At 35.0% G+C, this 26,020-nt stretch overlaps 1 protein-coding gene across 1 annotated transcript in view; it reads right to left on the bottom strand.

Moving 5' to 3' along the window:
- LOC105482646 (leucine rich repeats and IQ motif containing 3) overlaps positions 1–26,020 on the bottom strand; it is a 174,702-nt gene that overhangs the window by 72,931 nt on the left and 75,751 nt on the right. Inside the window, exon 5 of the mRNA XM_011742847.2 lies at positions 11,950–12,106. Within this exon, the coding sequence (XP_011741149.2) occupies positions 11,950–12,106 (157 nt within the window). The remainder of the gene's footprint in view (positions 1–11,949; positions 12,107–26,020) is intronic.

Here is a 26,020-nt window from a genome sequence, read left to right as displayed (position 1 = left end):
ATTTTCATAACAGAATCTCTGACTTTTGTCTGGGCACATTTCTGCTTAAGATAATGCCTACATAGTTCAGCCTTCCTTGCAGCTGAATGTAATGATACAACCAAAATCTGGCTAAAGATATATTGTGTGGCATCATTTAGAAACCTTACTTAAAACACAGTTACAAGTTCCCTTACACCTTTATTTTCTATCTCTTCCTCTTTCTTGATGGCTGGAGTGTGCATGTGATGGGTGGAGTAAGTGCAGTCATTTTGGGTCATGAGGTACCATTTGACTGGAGGTCATGTGCAGAAAAGCAGGAGACAAAAAGAGTCAGTCACTAAGTACTGAGTGAAATAGTTCCATAATATCAGTCCTAGATTGTATACCTTTGGAGTTTTACATGAGAGGTGAAGAAACATATTAGTATCATTTTAGATCTTTATTACACATAGCTGAATCTAATTTAAACTGATAGCAACATGTAGCTGGAAGTGGGATAGTACAGATGAAAGAAATGTAAAACATCTGACACTACCTTATTAAAGGAGATTGGGTAAGGACTAAAGATATTACAGGCTGAAGAGCTGGTGGCCCTTGTTTTTATGGCTTCAAAACATTTTCACTTTGGAAAGCAGGCTACATGCTAACTGAGTGTGTTCTGTTACTGAAATTGTCAAACAAATACCATATTTGACTGTGTGTTCGATGTTACTAGTACCTTTTATTTAAGTCTTTTGAGAGAAAAAAGTCTGGGTTATATCCAGCCAACCTGAAATAAGAGATGGAAACAGAATAAAAATTTTGATAAGGCAGGTATTCTTTGCAGTCTGCAGGTTAAGTTTACTGAGATTCTAGTGATTCAGGGTCTTGTGTAGATGAAAAAAACAACCTCTTTGTTCCTCAAATTGAAGCGGTTACAATAGGGGACTTCAAAGTAGAACTAAGACTTACACACAAAGGTGTAAATGTCTGCAGGAAAGATGAGATTAAGAATTTTGTCTTCCCTCCAACACCCATTGTTTCAGAAAGTTCACCTATGGTCGCTATCATTAATTTGGAAGACAGGAAAATGAGTAGAGAAAAAAATCAGTAAGTGAAAGACCAGAAACTTCAGGGTTATAAACAATGTCTAAACAAGATCTTTCTGCTTACTTTCTACTTACCACAGAAACTACTGACATCAAATAAATCAGAAGCATACTAAGTTTTTGAAGGAAATGCATTACCAAAAAAAATAAAGTCTGTCCTAAAAATACCTGTGGTTTTTCAATCTCTATAGCAACCCACAGGCCCCTAAATCTATTAGAAACTCCAACACTCAGGAGGAAAAAATTCTGTAATACCTACTTCTGATGTTGCCATAAATATGAATAAACAGGTAAGATGTTTTCACAGGGAAAATATAGGAGATTTTCCAGATGTGTTTATTTCAAGAGAAGAAAGTGTTTACTATTCCTATCAGACTGATTTGGTAACTGCTATGGGGGCAAAAACAACTGTGATTCCCTTTTCCAAATTAGAGTTTTATTATAAATATGCTGTTTCTATGCGACTTTATATGCTTGGTATGTAGAAGGTGAATATTTTATATTTTAGCTATAGGTTGCTAGACTATGAGTTGTTATATCTTGTCTTAGTGAAGCAGACTGGACATCTACCAGTATAACAATTGGAATTAAGTTTAGCTGCAGGTAGTGACTTATTCAATATAGGAGTACTTCCATCTCACATGAATATCTGTATGTAAGAAGACCAGGACTCATATGAAAACTCTGCAATTTTCTGTAATCCAGGATACTTCCAGGTTTCCACTCATATGTGGCTTTCACTCCCATGGTCTAAAATGAAGTTCCAAGCCACAGGATGAAGGAAAGCAGAAAGAAGAGACAAAATCCATTGCCAACTGTCTTTTGGGGACATTTTTCAGAATCTGCCAAATATTTCCATTCATGACATGGTATGGTGAGCTGAATAGGGCTGCCAAATCATCTATGTCCTAATCCCCTGAACCCTGTGAATGTCACCTTATATATTAGTTGGGTAGGGCTTCCATAAAATACCATAGTCTGAATGGTTTAAAACATAGTCTTTTTTTTTTTTTTTTCTCACAGGTCTGAAAGTTGGAAGTCCAAGGTAAAGGTTCCAGCTGATTCAGCTTCTGATGAGGGCTGTTACTGGCTTGCAGATGACAGTCTTCTCCCTATGTCTTGATATAGTCTTTCCTGAGTGTGTGCACATAGGGTAGGGGGAGGTGGAGATTCTTAATCCTATCAGATCAGGGCCCCATCCTTATGACCTCATTTAACCGTAATTACTTCTTTAGAGTCCCTATCTCCAAATATAGCCACACGAGATTAGAATTTCAACATATGAATTTTCAAGGGACACATTCAACTCATGATACTTTGTAGGCAAAAAGATCTTTGCAGGTGTGATTAAGGATGTTGAGATGAGTTGATTATTGTGGTGTGCCTGATAAAATAATAAGCGTCTTTATAAGAGGGAGGCAGGACATTAGAGAGGATGTAAGAGATGAAATGACAGAAGCAAGAGGTTAGGGTGATGTGAGGTAGGGAATATAAGCCACAGAATATAGGCAGCTTCCAGAAACTAGACTAGGCAAGAAAACAGATTCCGCCCTGGAGACTTTGAAAAACATCAGCCATGTAAACACTTTGATTTAGCCAAGTAAAGCCAATTTTAGTCTTCTAGAACTATAAAGGAATAAATGTATCTTGTTTTAAGCCACCAAATTTGTAGTAATAGAAAACTAATATACATGGCGATACTTAATTGCTAGAGAAGCTACAAAATGCAAATTAATCCAGACAGCTAAAATTTGGGGATGCTATTACAGAGGAAGAGAGATATGATAGATATTAGAGAGCAAACATCACTTACTGCCACGAGAAATGATGGAATTTTTGCTATTATAGTGACATAAGCTTTTAGGTTTGCTTCCTTTGGTAGAGGCTTCGTGTTCTGTTTTGGAAAGGGTACATGCAAATGTTTGAAATTGTCCTTAAATAGTCATTCCAATCTTATTCTACAATAAAAGAAACCCATGTTTTAGCTGGGCATTTGGATGGTCTGAATGAGACTATATTTCTTAGCCTCTTGTAGCCGTATGCCCAATTTGTAGCCTACCAGATATAAGCAGAGTGTTGCATGGAAGATCCTAGGAACTTTCCAAAAGTAAACACAATCGTTATGCCCTCTTCTTCATTTCCTCTTCTTTCTGGCTGGTTAGAATGAAAGCATAATGAGTGGACCTGGTGAAACTATTGTGGACCACGAGATGATCTGCAAAATAGAGGCCTTGTACAGTGGAGCAACAGGATAAAAGGAGTGAAGAACTCTGAGAACATTATGATGCAGAGTTGTTATACCAGCGATGCACCGTCTATATCTTGATTTTTATGTGAGAGAAAAGTTGTTTTGTTTAAGTCACTATTAGGGATGATTACTCCCAATTCTAACTACTGCATTTTCTTCCTTCTTTATTATTTCTCTCATAGAACTGTTCATGTAAATTTTTACTCATGTCTCTACATACATATCCATGACATGTATGACAAAATTTTGTCTTTAAAAATGTAACATTAGTGAAGTTATTTAAAGGCATATGTGTTGTGAACTATTATAACTAAGATATTGGGGAGGAAACTTGTTAAATATATTATGCCTAAATAAATCTCAGAAGCAACTTACATTATGCACAGGAATTCTAGCTAATGAGTAAGAATGCTTTTTTATGTAGACAGCATATTCAATATTGGGTACTTTTGTACTCTAAATTCATAGTCATATATAACTACACCATGGTCACATGGGAGCACAGCAAATAAAAAATGTAAAAATACATTTAGGTTTTTACTGTCAACTTTTAAGTTTATCCAAAACATTCCTAATCTAAGTGTTACTTTATCATCATATAGTTATATTTAAAAGGAAATGATAAAAATTATATCTGATGGAGATGTTTAGCAGAGGTTCTCAAACTTTTTGGTCACAGAATTCCTTTATTTGCTTCAAAATTATGAGATCCCTAAAAATCTTTTGTTTATGTGTATTATATTCTTTTTTTTTTTTTTTTTTTTTGTTGAGACAGAGTCTTGCTTTGTCGCCCAGCCTGGAGTGCAGTGGCCGGATCTCAGCTGACTGCAAGCTCCGCCTCCCGGGTTCACGCCATTCTCCTGCCTCAGCCTCCTGAGTAGCTGGGACTACAGGCGCCTGCCACCTTGCCCGGCTAGGTTTTTGTATTTTTTAGTAGAGACGGGGTTTCACCGTGTTAGCCAGGATGGTCTCGATCTCCTGACCTTGTGATCCGCCCGTCTCGGCCTCCCAAAGTGCTGGGATTACAGGCTTGAGCCACCGCGCCCGGCCCGTGTATTATATTCTTTCAATATTTACCATATTAGAAATTCAAAGTGTAAAATGTTTAAAGTATGTATTAATTTATGTAAAATAACAATAAGAAATCCATTTTATTTTCATGAAATTATACATTATAAAACCAAACTATATTACAAAATATCACTGTTAAGAGTGGGACTGGTCTATATTTTTAAGAATAGATGTAGTATCTCGCTTAATAGATAACCCAGATTTTCATATCTTTTGATATATTAAATCTCTTATTGTATCATGTCATGCAGGCTCTGGAAAAACTCCATGATACAGTAATGAGAGAATGAGAGTCAAAAAGGAAAACACTGTTTTAGTATTATCATAAAAGCTATATTGGTATGGTAGATCCTTTAAAAAGATTTCAGGAACCTAAGGTGGTCCCTGAACTACACTTTGAGAACCACTATTATACAGAATAACTATGAAGATAAATCTTACGAAACTGGACCAATTATAGGAAAGCCAGTCAAAAGGCATGAAAATTCTCAAAGTTGTAAGAGAATGCATATGATGACTATCAGGAGGACAAAGTAGATGAGAAAAAAAAATCTCCATAGTTTTATCTCAGATCAAGAGGGAAAATAATATTTAGAAAATAATAAAATGAAACTATTGCTCTCAAAATTATTTGATACAGTATTGTCTGCACTGAGAGGTAAATAAAGGTATAATGTTGAATATTTTCATTAAGAACTGATTTAAAAATCACCTAAGAACTTGAATAAACACAGTCTCAAAAGTATATAAAAATATCCAATTAAACTAATCATCAGGAAAATGCAAATCAAAACTGCAATAAGATATTACCTCATACCTGTTAAGATGGCTATTATAAAAAAAATAGTAAAAGACAAGTGTTGGTAAGAATATGAAAAAGCTGAAACTCCTTTGCACTGTTTTTGAAAAAGCAAAATGATGTAGCAGCTATAAAAAGCAGGATGGAGGTTCTTCAAAGAATTAAAATTAGAACTATGATATGATTCAGCAATTCCACTTCTGGTTACTTATCCAAAAGAATTGAGATTGAGATCTCAAAGACATGAATACTTCCTAGTTCCTTTGTCTTACTCTTTCCCTTTCCTAGGACGTATTGTGGCATTAGATAAACCCTCTGTTCAACTCTCTCATTTCCCCAGCGATTTCTCTATTGACCTTGGCAATTCGCACATCTTTCTACCTCAGATTATGTATTAATCTAGCATCCACTTGCTGTTTTTCAAAACCAATTCTGCAATTACTTGGTTTAAAACCTTTCTTATCCACATATATGGAGCTAGGTATAATAAATGGTGTCAAAGTTGGGTTTCTCCAGAAAGGGCTATAGCCTCCCTTCTAAGCCATCAATATTGCTTCCTTGGACCTTTAAAGGATGGTCTGAAATTATCTTTAGCCTCTGGTAGCTCTAGTATCTTCCCCATAGATTCTTCTGATAAATATCTTATACGTCTACCTAAGTAGACACTAAAAACCACTACTTCTCAGAATTCCTCAAGACAACTCCAACTTCTTATAAGAGACCCCTTAGTTGCAGGTGGCTGATTAAACTGTACTTCAATGTGTATATTTCTCTCATATCCATTCTTTACAAAATCAACCTCTGCCCAGTGAGATTTCTCTAGCTCTTCCCCATCCCCTACAAGTTCCAGCATAGAACTTGCTTGATTGCAAGTTCTTAGGCCTTATGCTTTACTACAGTGCTTGGAACATTGTAAATATTCAGTAAATACCCATTTAAAATAAATTGCATTACTGGTGGAACCCTAAAATGAGAGTTATACAATAACAAAGGTCAATTTTTAGAGTAGATGTAAGAATGTCATCACAAAGCTCATTTCTTAGCATTAGTTAAGCTAGAACAAATCCCAGAAGCTGAATAATAATAAAATTTTACTTTCCAGCATAAGGAAACACAATATTCCACAAAACAATGACATAAATTGACCCCCAAAATAAATATACTTAAACATACTTTTTTTTAACATTCCATATTATAAAAGAGGGTGACCAGTTCCACATTTCCTAAATCTCATAGAGAATCAACTCCTTCACTGTTTTCTTAGCATCATTTTCTGTTGAACAAGATAAAAAAGAAGATGAGCGGTAGATTCAATATTTTGGTTTGTAATATTATGGAACTAATTATTCTCCCTCTGTCCTTCCCCCCTCCATATTTACCTGAATTTAAGGTAGACATAAAATATTAAAAGCAATCAAATAAGACTAGTTCTTGATGTATAAAATTACAGCAACCTCACCCTGACTTGCCAGCTGTGTTCTGCATCACTCTAGTGAAAGCCAGCTACATAGACTGTGATATAAATGCACTTCTATGCTTTGCAATGCAGTAGTCCTGAGTAAGGTGAATTCTTCTCTTTCCTCTCCTATATAGGACAGGTGACAAAGTATCTCATTTTTCTACTAGTAAAAAGAAAATTACACCTCATCAAAGAATATATATAGATGGCAAGTAAGCATATGAAATGGTCGACATCATATGCAATTAAGGGAAATATAAATTAAAGCAAAAACGAGGTACTACTACCTACCTATTAATATGACCAAAATCCAAAACACTGACAATACCAAAAGTTGATGAGTCCTTGTGGAGCAACAGGAACTCTTACTCATTGCTGATGGGAATGCAAAATGGTACAGCTGTTTGTATGACATTCTTGTCAGACAGTCCAGCAATTGTATTCCTTGATATTTACCAAAATGAATTAAAAACATGCCCACACAAAAAAACCTGCGTACAATATTTGTAGCAGCTTTATTCATAATTGCCAAAACTTGCAAGCAAACAAGATGTCCTTCAACAGGTGAATGGATGATCTTTCATACAATGGAATATTATTCAGTGCTAAAAATAAAGTGTGTGCTCAAAGCCACATGCAAAGGCATAAAGGAGACTTAAACACGTATTACCAAGTGAAAGAAGCCAATATGAAAAGGTTACATACTGTATGAGTTCAACTATATGACATTTCAGAAAAGGCAAAACTGTGGAGACAGTGAAAGGATCAGTGGTTGCCACGGGTAAGATAAGAAGGATAGGCAGAGTACAAAGAACTTTTAGGACAGTGAAACAATTCTGTATACTACAATAGTGAACACATACAATTATACATTTGTCAAAACCTATAAAGTGTACAACACCAACAGTGATCCGCAATGGAAACTACGGACTACCTGTGATAATGATGTGTCAATATATCTATTTAATAAATTTACCACTGTGGTGTAGGATGTCAATTTGGGGGTATAGGAAACTCTCTGTACTTCCCTCTCAACTTGGTTATGAAACTAATACTGCTTTAACAAATGAAGTTTATGAATTAAAAAGAAGAGAACTGATGATGTGGCATAAAATATAAAACAGAGGTGCCTGAAGGCAATATTTCCATATTTATGTTGTCAAAAAAGTAAGTAATTTTTTTGTTCACAACAAAAACATTTTTATTTTGCAAATAAAACATATTTGAATTTTTAAAAAGAATGTGTAAACCTTTAGAAAGAAAGTAGTAATTATCTAAAATTGTATTAACTACGAACACTATTAATATCTTGCTGACTATACCTTAATGTATTTTTGCACATCTATGTGAGGTGTGTGTGTGTGTGTGTGTGTGTGTATGGCCAAGCTGGTCTTGAACTCCTGGCCTCAATTAATCTATCCGCCTTGGCCTCCTAAGTGCTGAGATTACAGACATGAGCCACCATGGCTGGCCTATGTGGTATAATTAAAAAGTTATTTTGTTTATATTTTTGTACCCTTATTAAAATTATAATAGATTTAAATACAAACAGCTCATCAGATTTAAAAATATATATTTAAACCTTTAGAATAATACATCTAGTAATAATTAATGGAAAGGGTTCATAGGGAGAATTGTATATGAGAACATTTAATTTTATTTGATCTTACAAAATGGCACTCAACATAGCATGCATATAGTTCCATGAGTCCTATCTATGGGAAAAATTAATCTTTAGAAGCAAAGCCAAAATCAATAAAAATATTCTAGAATTCAAGCAAATCAGCATTATAAAACCAATCTTACTTTAGTATAGCTGAAAGCCAGGTTATTTTATGTCAGGTGTTTTCTGGAGGTATACAAAGCCATAGAGTACAGGATGTGAACATTCAGTACATTAGAAGTGGTTCTGAGTAAGAGATCCCTTTCAGAAAGGTTGTATATGGTTACCCTATAGAAAGGTTTCCTCCTTTGTTGATAACCAGGGAGAATCAGGCACCCTCTCCAGAAGATTAAGACAGAGGGTGTGAAATTCCAATTTTCATGCCTCAGGGAGAAAGGGTATTGCTCAAGTTCTAAGAAAAAGATTAGATCATTATTCTAGGAAGTGGACTGTCAAAAAAGATAGAAATTCACCACATATAGACTGATTCTTTTCTTTCCACATGGTTGAAGCAGTAAAAGTTTCTGGCCATCACTTTCTTACTTCACAGATGCTTTCTCTCCTTCCTTACAACATAGGAACTAAATCAGCACAAGGATGCTTCAGATGTACGTGGCAGGGAGTGGGGATGGCCGGGGGAGGAAAAGAGGGGAGCTAGGCTGCCTCTGACATAAATATTTTGGGAAATGCCCCCATCTCTTTCCTTTTGGCTCCCATGGGTGTGACTCTCTCACAACGTATTCCTTCTAAAATTCATGTTTGAAACATAGGAAGTAGATGAAAGAAGACTATTTATGCCAACAAAGTATAGGTAATAAAGGAATTACAGCACAGTCCAGTCTAGGTTACTTACTATAAGTTTATAAGGAATTTGAAGTCAAAGCCCCTGTGGGGTTTTGGTGTGTTTGCTATTACTCCCTGAACATATATTTTGCTCAGTAACCTCCAAGGGAAAGGATCAATGATACCAAAGCCAATTTTAAATATCTTTAGGCATCCTAGCAAACTTTTTCATATTGGTATTCAGATTTTCCTAAAATCTATCATAATAGTATACAAGTTTTCCTACAATTGGATCTAATTGAACTCTTACAGTTCTGTATTTATGCCAGCCTCATCTGTACAAGTCACAACCATGCTTTCGTATCTGTAAGCCATGGAAAAATAATGTCCCTATTAAGTGTTTCACATCCTCCATTTCTTCTATTCTGACCCAACTGCTTTTGTCAAATTCATTCTTCATGGTTTCTGACTTCTGGTTCTGTATCTCATTTACAGTTAGTTATTGCTCTATAAACACTGGATGTTTATTTGAACCTCTAGTTTTGCATAGTGGTATTTCCTAAGTGAATGTAGCTTGAACTTACTCCTCTGGCTCTTCGCACTTTAGGTTCCATAGTTACGGGGAAATGTTAAATCCTTTAGATCAAGCACATTTTATCCCCAAACAGGAGAAGATTCAGATACTAATTACTTCATCTAATTACTGAACCTTGAATTCTATTCTTGGCTAATCCTTTGTATTGCTTTGCTCATGGCAAGTTTTGTTGTTGCTATTGTTTTGTCTTGTTTTCTATGAACTCTCAGTATTAAATGTCCATGTTTTCTCACCCCCACCCCTTTCCCTACTCCTTAACCCTTTCACTGTTCCTTTAGATTTATCAATTATCACTATAGTTTCTTACAAACCAAACTCCAAGGCACAAGAAATCACGTAGCTCACTAGTCGATATATTATTCTTTTATTATTTTTACCACTCAAAATAATAAAAGATAAAAGAACAATAAGTGAATAAAAATAATGCATAATGAATAAAATAATATGTAATTATCATATAAATAATAAAATAAGAATAATGAAAGATAATAATAAAAGAACAATATATTAACTAAGTGAGCTGAAGAGGAAACTACAAATGAAGGCAGCAGAAGATTGAAGGACAATTTTATACAAAGAAAGTATTCATCAAAAAATAAAATTTACAATTAAAATAATTTTAATTACTTTAAGAAATTGAGATGAAGACAACTTCTATATTAATATTCTATTAATGGTGGTTATAAACGATAAAAATGCATAAGACAATGTACATATTTATCAACTATGAAAAAATAGTTCTTAAAAAGTAACATTAATAATGATACAGTTAGCAGAATTATTAAAAATACAAGGGAGATTTCAAACATTCTTTATGATAAATTTATCTGGAAAAAACTTCATAATATTCAAAATACTTGCAAAACTCTAACAATGGTACATTTTATATAACTTTACACATACTAAAAAATCTTTGGAAAATGAGTATTTTATTTGATTTCATGCACATATATATTCACTTGCCACAACACAATATATATACATGATATATATTTATACGCACATACATTGGTTGTCAATATATTCAAATTAGTTATAATTACACAACAAACTGGTTATCAATATACTGATATCATACTCTCTAATCATACTCTGAAATCATACTCTGTATAAAGCATATAGAAAAGCAGGTGGTATGCTCTGAAATCCAGTGATTTTATATTCTACACAGAGGGTCAAAACATACTTCAGATGAACTTTATAATTTCACAATGCACACTATCATCTGGAGCAAATTAATACTGTTGGCACTGAGTGCTGATGAGGGACAAGTTTTGAGTAGAACACATTTGCCTTTTGTATCCTATGTTTTTATTCAATGAACAACTTTCACACGGTTTGAGGAGATGAGGACTTTCCTATGCTATATCTGGAACATAGTTCTTCATTTGCATTGAAATAAGACTAATGACAGTCTGGACCTTTTGCATTCCCTTACAACAATGCTAATGTAATAGAAATATTTATAGCTCAGGCTACTCAAGCAGAGAGCCACAAATGAAGGAGCTTATCACAAACCAAGTGCTTTAGAAATTATAATGTTCACTCCAGTTAATACTACTATAATGCTAACTATTCACTTCTATCATTAATTAGTGTCCAAATAAAAACAAAATTATAAAGATAAAAAACACAAATTCTGGAGTCAGAAGACCTGGAGTCCAATCCTACCTATCAATTGTGTAGCTTTTGGTAAGTTAATTAACCTCTATGTCTCTTAGTTTTCATATTGCTCAAAATGAGATAAAAATATCTATCTATGGTGCTACAGAGAATAAGTTACATACCACTTGCACTATGTCTAGCACAGTGTTTGGGATATAGTAGGCATTCAATCAACATAAATAAATTTCTTTCTATTTCTACTGTGTCCTCAAAGCAATTCATAATATAGCACAAAACAACGAAGGAATGTTGTATTATACAGAGTTAGCACTCTTTAATAAAGTAAATATTTATGTTTTCAACCACTGAGAAGTGGTTTTTACATTACTATTACTACTTGTAAAAATGAAATAAAAAATTATATATTTAAAGCATAAATTATTAAATGGTTGTGTATACTATTAATGCACCATAAAAATATATTTGTATTACATTACTATATGACTTTTTTCAATCAAAAAATATAAAGCAGGATATTAATAATATAATGAAGGAAATTTAATAGACTGAAGAAATAATAGTGCTATCTAAATTGAAAACTTTAATATCTTAAATAAAAACATTTCAAAGAAAAATAATACACTAATTATACTTACATGTTTCCAATATGCAAGCTCTCCTTTTATATTAGTTTCAGGTTTGAAAAAGAGATCCTTAAGGAGCTTATCTTCATATCCTTTGGTTATGTAAATCCATTTTGTTTCATATCCTCTAATAATTTTTTCCCGATGTTTTTTATGCAAAAACACAGGGCTGAATACAAGGGAAGTGGAAAACTGCTTGTTAGTTTGGTGTCATTAAAAAATGTGAAAATCAGTCATGAGTTCACTTACATCTTAGAAAACATGGTGGTAAATTGAATGTAATAATATATTTATTTTCATTGTATTGTTATATAATGCTACTTAGTAACTAAGGTTTATCCATCAGCAATCATCAGAGGATAAATGCATGCTGAGAATTTTGTCTGATATGAATCTACAAACAATTCTGTACTTACATCTGGCTAAGCATTTTAATAAATAATGGGAAGAAGAACATGTCTAAATTATCTATAGAAACATAAGGTAAGCAGTGTGAAGTTTTTGTTTTTTTTTTTTTTTCCAACCTAGTGAAGAAGGAACTTTTAAAATGAGGTTAAGAGTTACTACTATGCCACAAAAATTATATCTGTACTTCATTACAAACTAGGAAATATGCTCTAGAGCAGTATAAGTCAAAAATAATTTTAAGTTTTTCATTAGACACACTAAGAAAAAGTTTTAAAAACAGGTGAGTTTAATTTTAATACTATGCTTTATTTAACCCAATAGATCAAAAATATTACCCAATAAATGGCATCTACAAGCTGACATCATACTCAATGGTCAAAAACTACATGTTTTCCCTCTAAGATTAAAAACAAGGAAAGGATGTAATCTTTCATGAAACCTACTCAATATTGTACTACAATGCCTACTGGTCTAAGAAGGCAATAAAAAGAAAACCATAGGCCAATCTCACCTTTGAACCCAGGCACAAAAATTCTAAATATTAGTGAAGAGAATCTAAAAATGTAAGCAAAGAATAATAACACTATGATCATGTGTTATAAAACTCACTACATCAACAAATTAGTAGAGGAAAAAAAGTGTGATTATATAAGTAGATACAGGAAAGGCATTGGATAAAATTTAGCAGCCTATCTTTACAGAAAAATCTTTGTAAAACAGGATCCAAAGAAACCACATCAATAACATGGAGGTGATTTACCAAAAATCAGCAACATCCATTCTGTTTGATAAAATAATTTTTTGGAGTAAAATGATGAATGAGGTAGATGGCTACCATTATTACCCTTATTACTCAATAGGAGAAATAAAACAAATTAACTGAGGAAAGCAATATTCTCGCTTCTAAGATGTTTTAAGTAGACTCCACCTATTTACTCCTTCATTCAAAATATTTGTATTAATGACATACAAATTAGGATAAAATATACTAAGATAATAAAATTTATAATAGTTTAAATAAGGCCGTTTACTTTCTCATGCTGACCAGTCTAGGTGAGTAGAGTAGCTCTGCTCCATAAAGTCATTCGATTTTGTTTTACCATATCCAAAATCACTGCCATCAGCTACACGATGAACGCATTCTAGCCCACGGAATAAGGAAACGTGGAAACAAAGAGGCAACAATAACAATTTAAGCACATAAAATCAAAGTTGTACTCATTACTTCTGCTCACTTTCCAATGTAACAACAACAAAAAAGTTGTAGTCTGATGAATATACTTAGCCACAAGTGAGAGTGTGAATACAATCTCTAGTTTTCAGTCAATTGCCAAAAGAAGAGAAAAGAATGGATGTTAAAGGGAAAAGTGGTCTTCTGCAAATGCTCAATATGTGCCTTGTGAAGAGAAAAAAAAGTCTCTAACATGATGAAGCTTATATTCTCTACTATGTAGAGATAGATAATATGGAAATAAAACACAAAATATATAATAAGTAAACTGCTTTATACTTAGGCTGGTCTGGGATATTGCTAAGAAGAGACAAGACACAGGGGGCACCACAGAAAAAAAACATTCCAGTCAGAGCAAATATAAAGTGCAAAGAACCAGACAGAAGTATGCTTCATGAGACGAGACCACATTTGGCATGTCTGAAAAACAGAAAGAAGGTCACTGAGATGGAAAGTCATTGCAGAACTTTGAGCAGAAGAGTGGCTTTGAAAAGGATCAAGTTGGGGAGATGACTTCTGGAATAGAGATGTGAGAAATTCTGTGGAATCTCTTCCCAGTGAAACAATATCTGGTGGGAATTTTTTTTTTAAGTTAAATATCTCTGGAAATTGTCCAAAGGGCATACAGTAAAATAAACATCTATTCAAGAAAATCTATTACATCTCAGTATTAACAGTGAATCTTTGCCATTTAAACCACAATTTTCTCTCGTTTCCTCCCTTCCTCCTTCGACCCCAGTTCAATATGACAGAAGTTCTACCTTGAATAAGTACAGCAGAGAACACAGGATCCCTCTCCCACTGGGTCCTAGTTGAGGACTACGGTATTTTCACAAGAAATGCATAAATTTATCTCGCATCCCAAGCCTACCTACATGTTTCAGAGGTATTATGTCAGGAAAGAATAGTTGAGAGGTCTGGGGCTTTCTTCATCCCTCCAGCTCCCACTGATAGGCAGAAGTTCTAATCAAGGTGCAACAGGTAGAGAATACTGGAGCCCTGGTAGCTCTTATTCCAGATCACTTATAAGATAGCGATTCTGTGCCAGGTGAGGCAAGCTGAGAAGACAAGAGACTGCTGTCACAGCTGAGCATTCTATTTGTGAATGTCACTCTGAAAAAAGTGAACCACTGCCTCCTCCCTCTGATCCAGGACAGTGGCACAGTGATTTTGCCCAAAGATAAATGTAGCCCATATGAACATAGAATCTGAAGTGCTCCCCTCATCCCCTCAAACTGAACTGACTTTATGAAACAGAGTATGGAGAATTTCAAATCTAAAGGCACTGTTAAAAACAATGGAGATTATGGTGTTAAGCAATTAAGAGAAGGATGGTAGTTCCATGAGACTAAAAAGGTAAACTGAAGATCAGGTTGAAATTTTCCAGAGAGAAACAAGAAAAGAGCTAAGAAGAGTACTGGGATTAGACCAAACAGCAAAAACTGGTCTCAAAGATTACCCTGGAAAGGGCCTCAACATAAAATGAATCAGACTGTTAATTTATGTCCCAGAGCATTGTTAAAGACAATAGAGCAATCAACCGGCAATTAGTAAAAGTTGACACTGAGTTTGATACTAAAACAGTTCAGAAGACTTAACAGGGAAATCAGAGAAGACAGTCAAAGAGAGCCCTGCTTATACCACTGTCCTCCCAAGAGCAACTAGAGCTGGCCAAACAGCTGACTATAGCTGGGGCAAGCTCTGAGGAGCAATATCAGAGGCTGCACAATGCAGGGTAAATAGACTTCACTAAAATAGTCCAGACAAGTTATTAAACAAATAAATCACAAGAAACTCTGGGTGGGGCTACAGTATCCCGGATTATTACGATATAGTACCTAAAATGTCTAATTTTAAACAAAATGTTATTAGACAAAGAAACACAAAAATGTAAACTATATACAAAATAGGGCAGACAACAGAAGCCAACATATAAAGGGCCCAGACAACAGACAAAACAGACAAAGACTTCAAAGCAGGTATTATAAATATGTTGAAAGAAAATCAAGCTTAAGTAAGTAAATACGCTTAAAAGAAATCAAATACATTTAAAGGCATGATAACAATGCCTTTTCAAATAAAGACTATCAATAAAGACATAAAAATAATTTTACAAAAACAAAAATTTTGCAACTAAGAAGTACAATAACTGAAACAAAAAATTTTACTCCAGTGGCTCAACAGATTATGCAATCTGAAAAACAGAAATAAAATGAAGACAAGTGAGCAGACTCACAAAAAGTTGAGGGATAGGATTGAGTCCACCAGTACAAATAATGGGAGTACAAGAAAATAAGAGAGACAGAGAGAAAAAGGCGGAAAATAAATAAGAGAATAATGGCTAAAAATTCTATAACTTGATTTTGAAAAATTAATCTACACATCCAAGAAGTCCAATGAACATAAAGAGGTCCACATCCAGACACATCATAGTAAAACTATTGAAATCTAAAGACAGAGAAAATCTCGAAAATGTTTTCTTGAAATCAAGAAAAATGATGAGTCACATCCAAAGGAACCCCAATAAAATTAACTATGGCTCTCTTATGAGAAACAATGGAAGCCAGAAGGCAACAGTATGACATTGTCGAAGTTCTGAAAGAAGAAAAAGAAGAAACTCAATCAACAATCTTAAATCCAGAAAATATGATCTTTCAAAACTGAAGGTGAAATAACAATGTTGCCAGATCAATACAAGCTAAAATAATTTACTTCTAGCAGCATGCCTTGTAAGAGCTACTAAAGGAAGTTCTATTTAGGCTGAAGGCAAGAGACCTCCATGTTTTTTAAGATAAAAAAAGCAGAGTGCTGGCAAAGGTAATTAAGTAATTATTAATCGGTATAAATGCATATTTTTTCTCTTAACTAATTGGAAAATTAATTATATAAACATATATATAAACACATAAACCCCCCTCCCTTTAGCTCTCTCTATATATACACACACACAATTATATATATAATTATATGATTTTGTGTGTATATTGTTACATATATACACATACATATATTGTTATATATATACACACATATAATTGTATTGTTGGATCTATAACATATAGAAATATATCTGACAATAAAGGCACAAGGAGGCAGGTGAAAGCAAAGTTGGAATAGTGAAACAACCCCAAACGGTAGCTCAAATTCATAAAAATGAAGAGAGCTAAAAATGATAAATAGAAATATTAATATAACAAACTCTATGAATATATCTATTCATCTTTTAGTTTCTTTAAAAAGTTTACAGTTTTTTTTTTTTTTTTAATTTATTTATTATTATTATACTTTAAGTTGTAGGGTACATGTGCATAACGTGCAGGTTTGTTACATATGTATACTTGTGCCATGTTGGTGTGCTGCACCCATCAACTCATCATTTACATCAGGTATAACTCCCAATGCAATCCCTCCCCCCTCCCCCCTCCCCATGATAGGCCCCTGTGTGTGATGTTCCCCTTCCTGAGTCCAAGTGATCTCATTGTTCAGTTCCCACCTATGAGTGAGAACATGCGGTGTTTGGTTTTCTGTTCCTGTGACAGTTTGCTAAGAATGATGGTTTCCAGCTGCATCCATGTCCCTACAAAGGACGCAAACTCATCCTTTTTGATGGCTGCATAGTATTCCATGGTGTATATGTGCCACATTTTCTTAATCCAATCTGTCACTGATGGACATTTGGGTTGATTCCAAGTCTTTGCTATTGTGAATAGTGCTGCAATAAACATACGTGTGCATGTGTCTTTATAGCAGCATAATTTATAATCCTTTGGGTATATACCCAGTAATGGGATGGCTGGGTCATATGGTACATCTAGTTCTAGATCCTTGAGGAATCGCCATACTGTTTTCCATAATGGTTGAACTAGTTTACAATCCCACCAACAGTGTAAAAGTGTTCCTATTTCTCCACATCCTCTCCAGCACCTGTTGTTTCCTGACTTTTTAATGATCGCCATTCTAACTGGTGTGAGATGGTATCTCATTGTGGTTTTGATTTGCATTTCTCTGATGGCCAGTGATGATGAACATTTTTTCATGTGTCTGTTGGCTGTATGAATGTCTTCTTTTGAGAAATGTCTGTTCATATCCTTTGCCCACTTTTTGATGGGGTTGTTTGTTTTTTTCTTGTAAATTTGTTTGAGTTCTTTGTAGGTTCTGGATATTAGCCCTTTGTCAGATGAGTAGATTGCAAAAATTTTCTCCCATTCTGTAGGTTGCCTGTTCACTCTGATGGTAGTTTCTTTTGCTGTGCAGAAGCTCTTTAGTTTAATGAGATCCCATTTGTCAATTTTGGCTTTTGCTGCCGTTCCTTTTGGTGTTTTAGACATGAAGTCTTTTCCCATGCCTATGTCCTCAATGGTACTACCTAGGTTTTCCTCTAGGATTTTTATGGTATTAGGTCTAACATTTAAGTCTCTAATCCATCTTGAATTAATTTTCGTATAAGGAGTAAGGAAAGGATCCAGTTTCAGCTTTCTACTTATGGCTAGCCAATTTTCCCAGCACCATTTATTAAATAGGGAATCCTTTCCCCATTTCTTGTTTCTCTCAGGTTTGTCAAAGATCAGATGGCTGTAGATGTGTGGTATTATTTCTGAGGACTCTGTTCTGTTCCATTGGTCTATATCTCTGTTTTGGTACCAGTACCATGCTGTTTTGGTTATTGTAGCCTTGTAGTATAGTTTGAAGTCAGGTAGCGTGATGCCTCCAGCTTTGTTCTTTTGACTTAGGATTGTCTTGGAGATGCGGGCTCTTTTTTGGTTCCATATGAACTTTAAAGCAGTTTTTTCCAATTCTGTGAAGAAACTCATTGGTAGCTTGATGGGGATGGCATTGAATCTATAAATTACCTTGGGCAGTATGGCCATTTTCACGATATTGATTCTTCCTATCCATGAGCATGGTATGTTCTTCCATTTGTTTGTGTCCTCTTTGATTTCACTGAGCAGTGGTTTGTAGTTCTCCTTGAAGAGGTCCTTTACATCCCTTGTAAGTTGGATTCCTAGGTATTTTATTCTCTTTGAAGCAATTGTGAATGGAAGTTCATTCCTGATTTGCCTCTCTGTTTGTCTGTTACTGGTGTATAAGAATGCTTGTGATTTTTGCACATTAATTTTGTATCCTGAGACTTTGCTGAAGTTGCTTATCAGCTTAAGGAGATTTTGGGCTGAGACAATGGGGTTTTCTAAATATACAATCATGTCATCTGCAAACAGTGACAGTTTGACTTCTTCTTTTCCTAACTGAATACCCTTGATTTCTTTCTCTTGCCTGATTGCCCTAGCCAGAACTTCCAACACTATGTTGAATAGGAGTGGTGAGAGAAGGCATCCCTGTCTTGTGCCAGTTTTCAAAGGGAATTTTTCCAGTTTTTGCCCATTCGGTATGATATTGGCTGTGGGTTTGTCATAAATAGCTCTTATTATTTTGAGGTACGTTCCATCAATACCGAATTTATTGAGCGTTTTTAGCATGAAGGGCTGTTGAATTTTGTCAAAAGCCTTTTCTGCATCAATTGAGATAATCATGTGGTTCTTGTCTTTGGTTCTGTTTATATGCTGGATTATGTTTATTGATTTGCGAATGTTGAACCAGCCTTGCATCCCAGGGATGAAGCCCACTTGATCATGGTGGATAAGCTTTTTGATGTGTTGCTGAATCCGGTTTGCCAGTATTTTATTGAGGATTTTTGCATCGATGTTCATCAGGGATATTGGTCTAAAATTCTCTTTTTTTGTTGTGTCTCTGCCAGGCTTTGGTATCAGGATGATGTTGGCCTCATAAAATGAGTTAGGGAGGATTCCCTCTTTTTCTATGGATTGGAATAGTTTCAGAAGGAATGGTACCAACTCCTCCTTGTACCTCTGGTAGAATTCAGCTGTGAATCCATCTGGTCCTGGACTTTTTTTGGTTGGTAGGCTATTAATTATTGCCTCAATTTCAGAGCCTGCTATTGGTCTATTCAGGGATTCAACTTCTTCCTGGTTTAGTCTTGGAAGAGTGTAAGTGTCCAGGAAATTATCCATTTCTTCTAGATTTTCCAGTTTATTTGCGTAGAGGTGTTTATAGTATTCTCTGATGGTAGTTTGTATTTCTGTGGGGTCGGTGGTGATATCCCCTTTATCATTTTTAATTGCGTCGATTTGATTCTTCTCTCTTTTCTTCTTTATTAGTCTTGCTAGTGGTCTGTCAATTTTGTTGATCTTTTCAAAAAACCAACTCCTGGATTCATTGATTTTTTGGAGAGTTTTTTGTGTCTCTATCTCCTTCAGTTCTGCTCTGATCTTAGTTATTTCTTGCCTTCTGCTAGCTTTCGAATGTGTTTGCTCTTGCTTCTCTAGTTCTTTTAATTGTGATGTTAGAGTGTCAATTTTAGATCTTTCCTGCTTTCTCTTGTGGGCATTTAGTGCTATAAATTTCCCTCTACACACTGCTTTAAATGTGTCCCAGAGATTCTGGTACGTTGTATCTTTGTTCTCATTGGTTTCAAAGAACATCTTTATTTCTGCCTTCATTTCGTTATGTACCCAGTAGTCATTCAGGAGCAGGTTGTTCAGTTTCCATGTAGTTGAGCGGTTTTGATTGAGTTTCTTAGTCCTGAGTAGTAGTTTGATTGCACTGTGGTCTGAGAGACAGTTTGTTATAATTTCTGTTCTTGTACATTTGCTGAGGAGTGCTTTACTTCCAATTACGTGGTCGATTTTGGAGTAAGTACGATGTGGTGCTGAGAAGAATGTATATTCTGTTGATTTGGGGTGGAGAGTTCTATAGATGTCTATTAGGTCTGCTTGCTGCAGAGATGAGTTCAATTCCTGGATATCCTTGTTAACTTTCTGTCTCGTTGATCTGTCTAATGTTGACAGTGGAGTGTTGAAGTCTCCCATTATTATTGTATGGGAGTCTAAGTCTCTTTGTAAGTCTCTAAGGACTTGCTTGATGAATCTGGGTGCTCCTGTATTGGGTGCATATATGTTTAGGATAGTTAGCTCTTCCTGTTGAATTGATCCCTTTACCATTATGTAATGGCCTTCTTTGTCTCTTTTGATCTTTGATGGTTTAAAGTCTGTTTTATCAGAGACTAGTATTGCAACCCCCGCTTTTTTTTGTTCTCCATTTGCTTGGTAAATCTTCCTCCATCCCTTTATTTTGAGCCTATGTATGTCTCTGCGTGTGAGATGGGTCTCCTGAATACAGCAGACTGATGGGTCTTGACTCTTTATCCAGTTTGCCAGTCTGTGTCTTTTAATTGGAGCATTTAGTCCATTTACATTTAAGGTTAAGATTGTTATGTGTGAACTTGATCCTGTCATTATGATATTAACTGGTTATTTTGCTCGTTAGTTGATGCAGTTTCTTCCTAGCCTCGATGGTCTTTACATTTTGGCATGTTTTTGCAATGGCTGGTACTGGTTGTTCCTTTCCATGTTGAGTGCTTCCTTCAGGGTCTCTTGTAAGGCAGGCCTAGTGGTGACAAAATCTCTAAGCATTTGCTTATCTGTAAAGGATTTTATTTCTCCTTCACTTATGAAACTTAGTTTGGCTGGATATGAAATTCTGGGTTTAAAATTCTTTTCTTTAAGAATGTTGAATATTGGCCCCCACTCTCTTCTGGCTTGGAGAGTTTCTGCCGAGAGATCTGCTGTTAGTCTGATGGGCTTCCCTTTGTGGGTAACCCGACCTTTCTCTCTGGCTGCCCTTAAGATTTTTTCCTTCATTTCAACTTTGGTGAATGTGGCAATTATGTGTCTTGGAGTTGCTCTTCTCGAGGAGTATCTTTGTGGCGTTCCCTGTATTTCCTGGATTTGAATGTTGGCCTGCCTTACTAGGTTGGGGAAGTTCTCCTGGATGATATCCTGAAGAGTGTTTTCCAACTTGGTGCCATTTTCCCCCTCACTTTCAGGCACCCCAATCAGACGTAGATTTGGTCTTTTTACATAATCCCATACTTCTTGCAGGCTTTGTTCATTTCTTTTTCTTCTTTTTTCTTTTGGTTTCTCTTCTCGCTTCATTTCATTCATTTGATCCTCAATCGCAGATACTCTTTCTTCCAGTTGATCGAGTCGGTTACTGAAGCTTGTGCATTTGTCACGTATTTCTCGTGTCATGGTTTTCATCTCTTTCATTTCGTTTATGACCTTCTCTGCATTAATTACTCTAGCCATCAATTCTTCCACTTTTTTTTCAAGATTTTTAGTTTCTTTGCGCTGGGTACGTAATTCCTCCTTTAGCTCTGAGAAGTTTGATGGACTGAAGCCTTCTTCTCTCATCTCGTCAAAGTCATTCTCCGTCCAGCTTTGATCCGTTGCTGGCGATGAGCTGCGCTCCTTTGCCGGGGGAGATGCGCTCTTATTTTTTGAATTTCCAGCTTTTCTGCCCTGCTTTTTCCCCATCTTTGTGGTTTTATCTGCCTCTGGTCTTTGATGATGGTGATGTACTGATGGGGTTTTGGTGTAGGTGTCCTTCCTGTTTGATAGTTTTCCTTCTAACAGTCAGGACCCTCAGCTGTAGGTCTGTTGGAGATTGCTTGAGGTCCACTCCAGACCCTGTTTGCCTGGGTATCAGCAGCAGAGGCTGCAGAAGATAGAATATTTCTGAACAGCGAGTGTACCTGTCTGATTCTTGCTTTGGAAGCTTCCTCTCAGGGGTGTACTCCACCCTGTGAGGTGTGGGGTGTCAGACTGCCCCTAGTGGGGGATGTCTCCCAGTTAGGCTACTCAGGGGTCAGGGACCCACTTGAGCAGGGAGTCTGTCCCTTCTCAGATCTCAACCTCCGTGTTGGGAGATCCACTGCTCTCTTCAAAGCTGTCAGACAGAGTCGTTTGCCAAAAGTTTACAGTTTTATAATGTAATAATTATAGTCACAAACTGTTGGATTTGTAACATGTATAGACGTAATATGTCTAATTTAATAGTACAAAAACTGGGGAAAGAGAATAATGGTATATAGAAGTAACGTTTCCATATCTCACTAGACTTGTTAGTATAAATATGAAGTAGACATGATAAATTAAAGTGTATATTGTAAGGCCTAATAAAAGCACCAAGATCATGCCTGTAATCGCAGCACTTTGGGAGGCTGAGTCGGGTAGATCAAAAGGTTAGGAGATCGAGACCATCCTGGCTAACATGGTGAAACCCCATCTCTACTACAAATACAAAAAATTAGCCAGGTGTGGTGGCAGGCACCTATAGTCCCACCTACTCAGGAAGCTGAGGCAGGAGAATGGCATGAACCCAGGAGGCGGAGCTTTTAGTGAGCAGAGATGGAGCCACTGCACTCTAGCCTAGGTGACAGAGCGAGACTCCGTCTTAAAAAAAAAAAAAAAAAAAGCACCAAGAAAATCACTAAAAACATACAATTAAAAAATCAATAAAGAAATGTACATGTTAAACTATAAAATAATCACTAACAACAAAAGCTATAAAGGAAGAGAGGCACAAAAATGATATAAGACATATATGTGAATAATGTTAGGATTTAAGTTTATTTTAAAATAAATTTCCCTTATATTCTTAATATTTTATATAATTATATAATTAATTTTACATGGCTCCTATTTTAAATATAATCTTTAATTTTATTTTCATTTTCTTTCTAAAGCATACTATCTTATCTAATGATTTATTTTTTTATAATGTCTAATAGAAAGTAAACCCATAGAATTGAAGTGGTACAAATCATTTCCACAACCTATAGATGTTAAAACCTAATTTTTATCTCAGCAGAAGTATTTATTCACTTTCAGGAATTGCTCAAGCATTCGCTCATTCAAAAAGCACTGTTCTAGACTCTAGGGACCTATTGATTAAAAATTCAAAGTCTAATGATATTTAGATTAGAAAAACAAAAAATGGAAGATTATTTTTCTCTTTTTATAATGAATTGTGAGGACAAAACATTTAAATTTAACTTTTAACGACATCAGTTATTTAATCTCAACATTTCTTTAATATTTCCATCTCATCTTAGTTTTACTGGAGACTCCCTAATGACATTCTAACTTAGGAAGTGGCTTCTTAATGAACTACTGGCTGGAGGAATTCAGGAATTATCTGGTTGCCTTAGCAATTAAAAGTCTCATTACAAAATAGAAAATAACTAAAGAGTTCAAAATAAAATAGAGTGTTTGTAAAACTTTACTTTGCCTTCAATAAGTAAGTAGCTTCATTAATCCATTAAGGACCTGGTTGGATAGTGTGAGACAGTCTAGATCTCAAGATCAAGGTAACCTAGACAGGAGAAGAGAGGGGTCTTGGATCTTTCATGAAAGAACTCAGATTTACTCTAATTTTCCAAGAATAAAGGCAAAAAAACAGGAGAATTTTAAAGTTATGGTATATATTACAGTTTAGCTTCAGGGTTATGAATCTAGTGAATTCACAAGCAAATTTTATTTGAGTATGCACGCATGGACTATACTAGGTAAAATACCCATAGCTTTCTTCAGATCCCCAAAGGAATCTGAACCCTCCCCGCAAAAAAGTCGAACGTTGGAACAGTTGTTGAAACAACTAAGAATGTTCTAAAAGAGAAGAAAAACAAGACTTGACGAGAAAGACCAAATATTAAACACTGAAAATGCATAATGTAAAATAGAAAATCAATACAGAGAACTAAAACAATATAAATCAGGACATTATTCAATTAAAAATAAGTCCAAAATATACATTCTAACTTTCTTTTTAAAAATCAAAATATATTGATTTTAAAAACCTAAAAACAAAAAACCCCACTACAGTTTAAAACAATAAAACAGAAGAAGTCTCCAATATGGAAGTTTTTCCAAAACAGAGTACCCAGTATTTGAGAAATGTGTTAGTACAGAGAGAATACCAAAAGAATAAAAAATAAAAATCCATACACTGACTGTCCTATACCTGGAGCTCTTGCCCTTGCCCACTGAAATTAAGGTAATAGAGTTTCACTATGTTCTTTTGTAACTTTGGAAATATGAGGTCAGGTATTCAAGCCACTATCATGGCTTGAAATTTGAAGACTAGAAAGCCAATATAAGGGTCTATTAACAATTCTCTGAAATGACAACATACAGGCAATCAGATATAATGCTCCCCCCCTACACTGAACCTGTCAAAGGGTGAGATAATAACTTCAGCAATTTCAGAAAAAAAAATGAGATTTCTTTCTATGGTATTAAATAACAAACAATTAGATTAATTTTTATTTTACAATTCAATACATAGGGATTATTAACTTAAAAATATTAGATAATTTTTAAGTTTTCCTCAAAGTTTGTTGCTAATTACCTAGGTTTAGTAGAAAAATACAAGGTAGTGAGTATCAAAATATAAAGGAAATGTTGATCACAGTAATTTTTAAATGAGAAAGAAGATACATATGCTTAGAATGTTTTAAAAGTATCTACAAAATGCTATCTGCAAAGAGCTCTAAATTTACATATTAATGAAAAAATTTAAGCCATTATGTAAGTATTAAGGTTTTACGGTAATAGGTAATATACCATTAATAAGGTATAAATTGCAGAAGCATGAAGAGTAAAACTTATAAAGACCCATAATTCAAATGATTATTAATTTAAAAGAGTAAGTCTGCCCTGTTATGTACTTAGTCTTCAGCTCTATTTGTCCTAAAGAGGAAATGATTCATTATAATGTAGTGCCACCTTTTAGTTCTTTTCTACTGTAAAACAAAGAAAAGTATATTAAATTATTTAAAAAGAATCATCACAATAATCATCACAATCAGTAAAGGAAAAGTCACTATCATCTTCAGAACCTTTGTAAATCAAAATATTTTAAATAGAAGTTATCCAGAACTGATGATAAAAGGTGATTTTCCAGGTAACTTTGGCAGTGGTTGAAAGTAAAAATATAGATAGATGGAAAAGGTGTGTATATTTTATCACAATTGAAAATATTAACTTGCAACATAGCCTTTAAGAGCTACCTTCAACCACCTTCACTCTTGTCGCTCATTTCACTAAAGACTTGACTTAATGACAAGAGTCTCATGTAAAAAGTATGAAGAAAAGATAAGCCAAGTATGAAGAAAAGATAAGGCCTTATCTTATTATTTGTATTAACAGTAGTACTATTATTAGCAGAAATAATAGAAAAGCAAATATTGTCTTGATAATATTAATAACATAACAGCTGGGTGAGGTGGTTCATGCCCGTAATCCCAGCATGAACCTTTGGGAGGCCAAGGTGGGCAAATCACTTGAGGTCAGGAGCTCCAGGCCAGCCTGGCCAACATGGTGAAACCCTGTCTCTAGTAATACTACAAAATTGGCCAGGTGTGATGACACGCACCTGTAATCCCAGCTACTCGGGAGGCTGAGGCAGGAGAATCACTTAAACTCAGGAGGCAGAGGTTGCAGTGAGCTGAGATCACACCACTGCACTCCAGTCTGGGTGACAGAGCAAGACTGTCTCAAAATAATAATAATAATACACCATATAACT

This window comes from Macaca nemestrina, chromosome 1 (assembly GCF_043159975.1).
Source record: "Macaca nemestrina isolate mMacNem1 chromosome 1, mMacNem.hap1, whole genome shotgun sequence".
Classification (NCBI taxonomy): Eukaryota; Metazoa; Chordata; class Mammalia; order Primates; family Cercopithecidae; genus Macaca; species Macaca nemestrina.
This window is presented reverse-complemented; position numbering and strand designations above follow the sequence as displayed.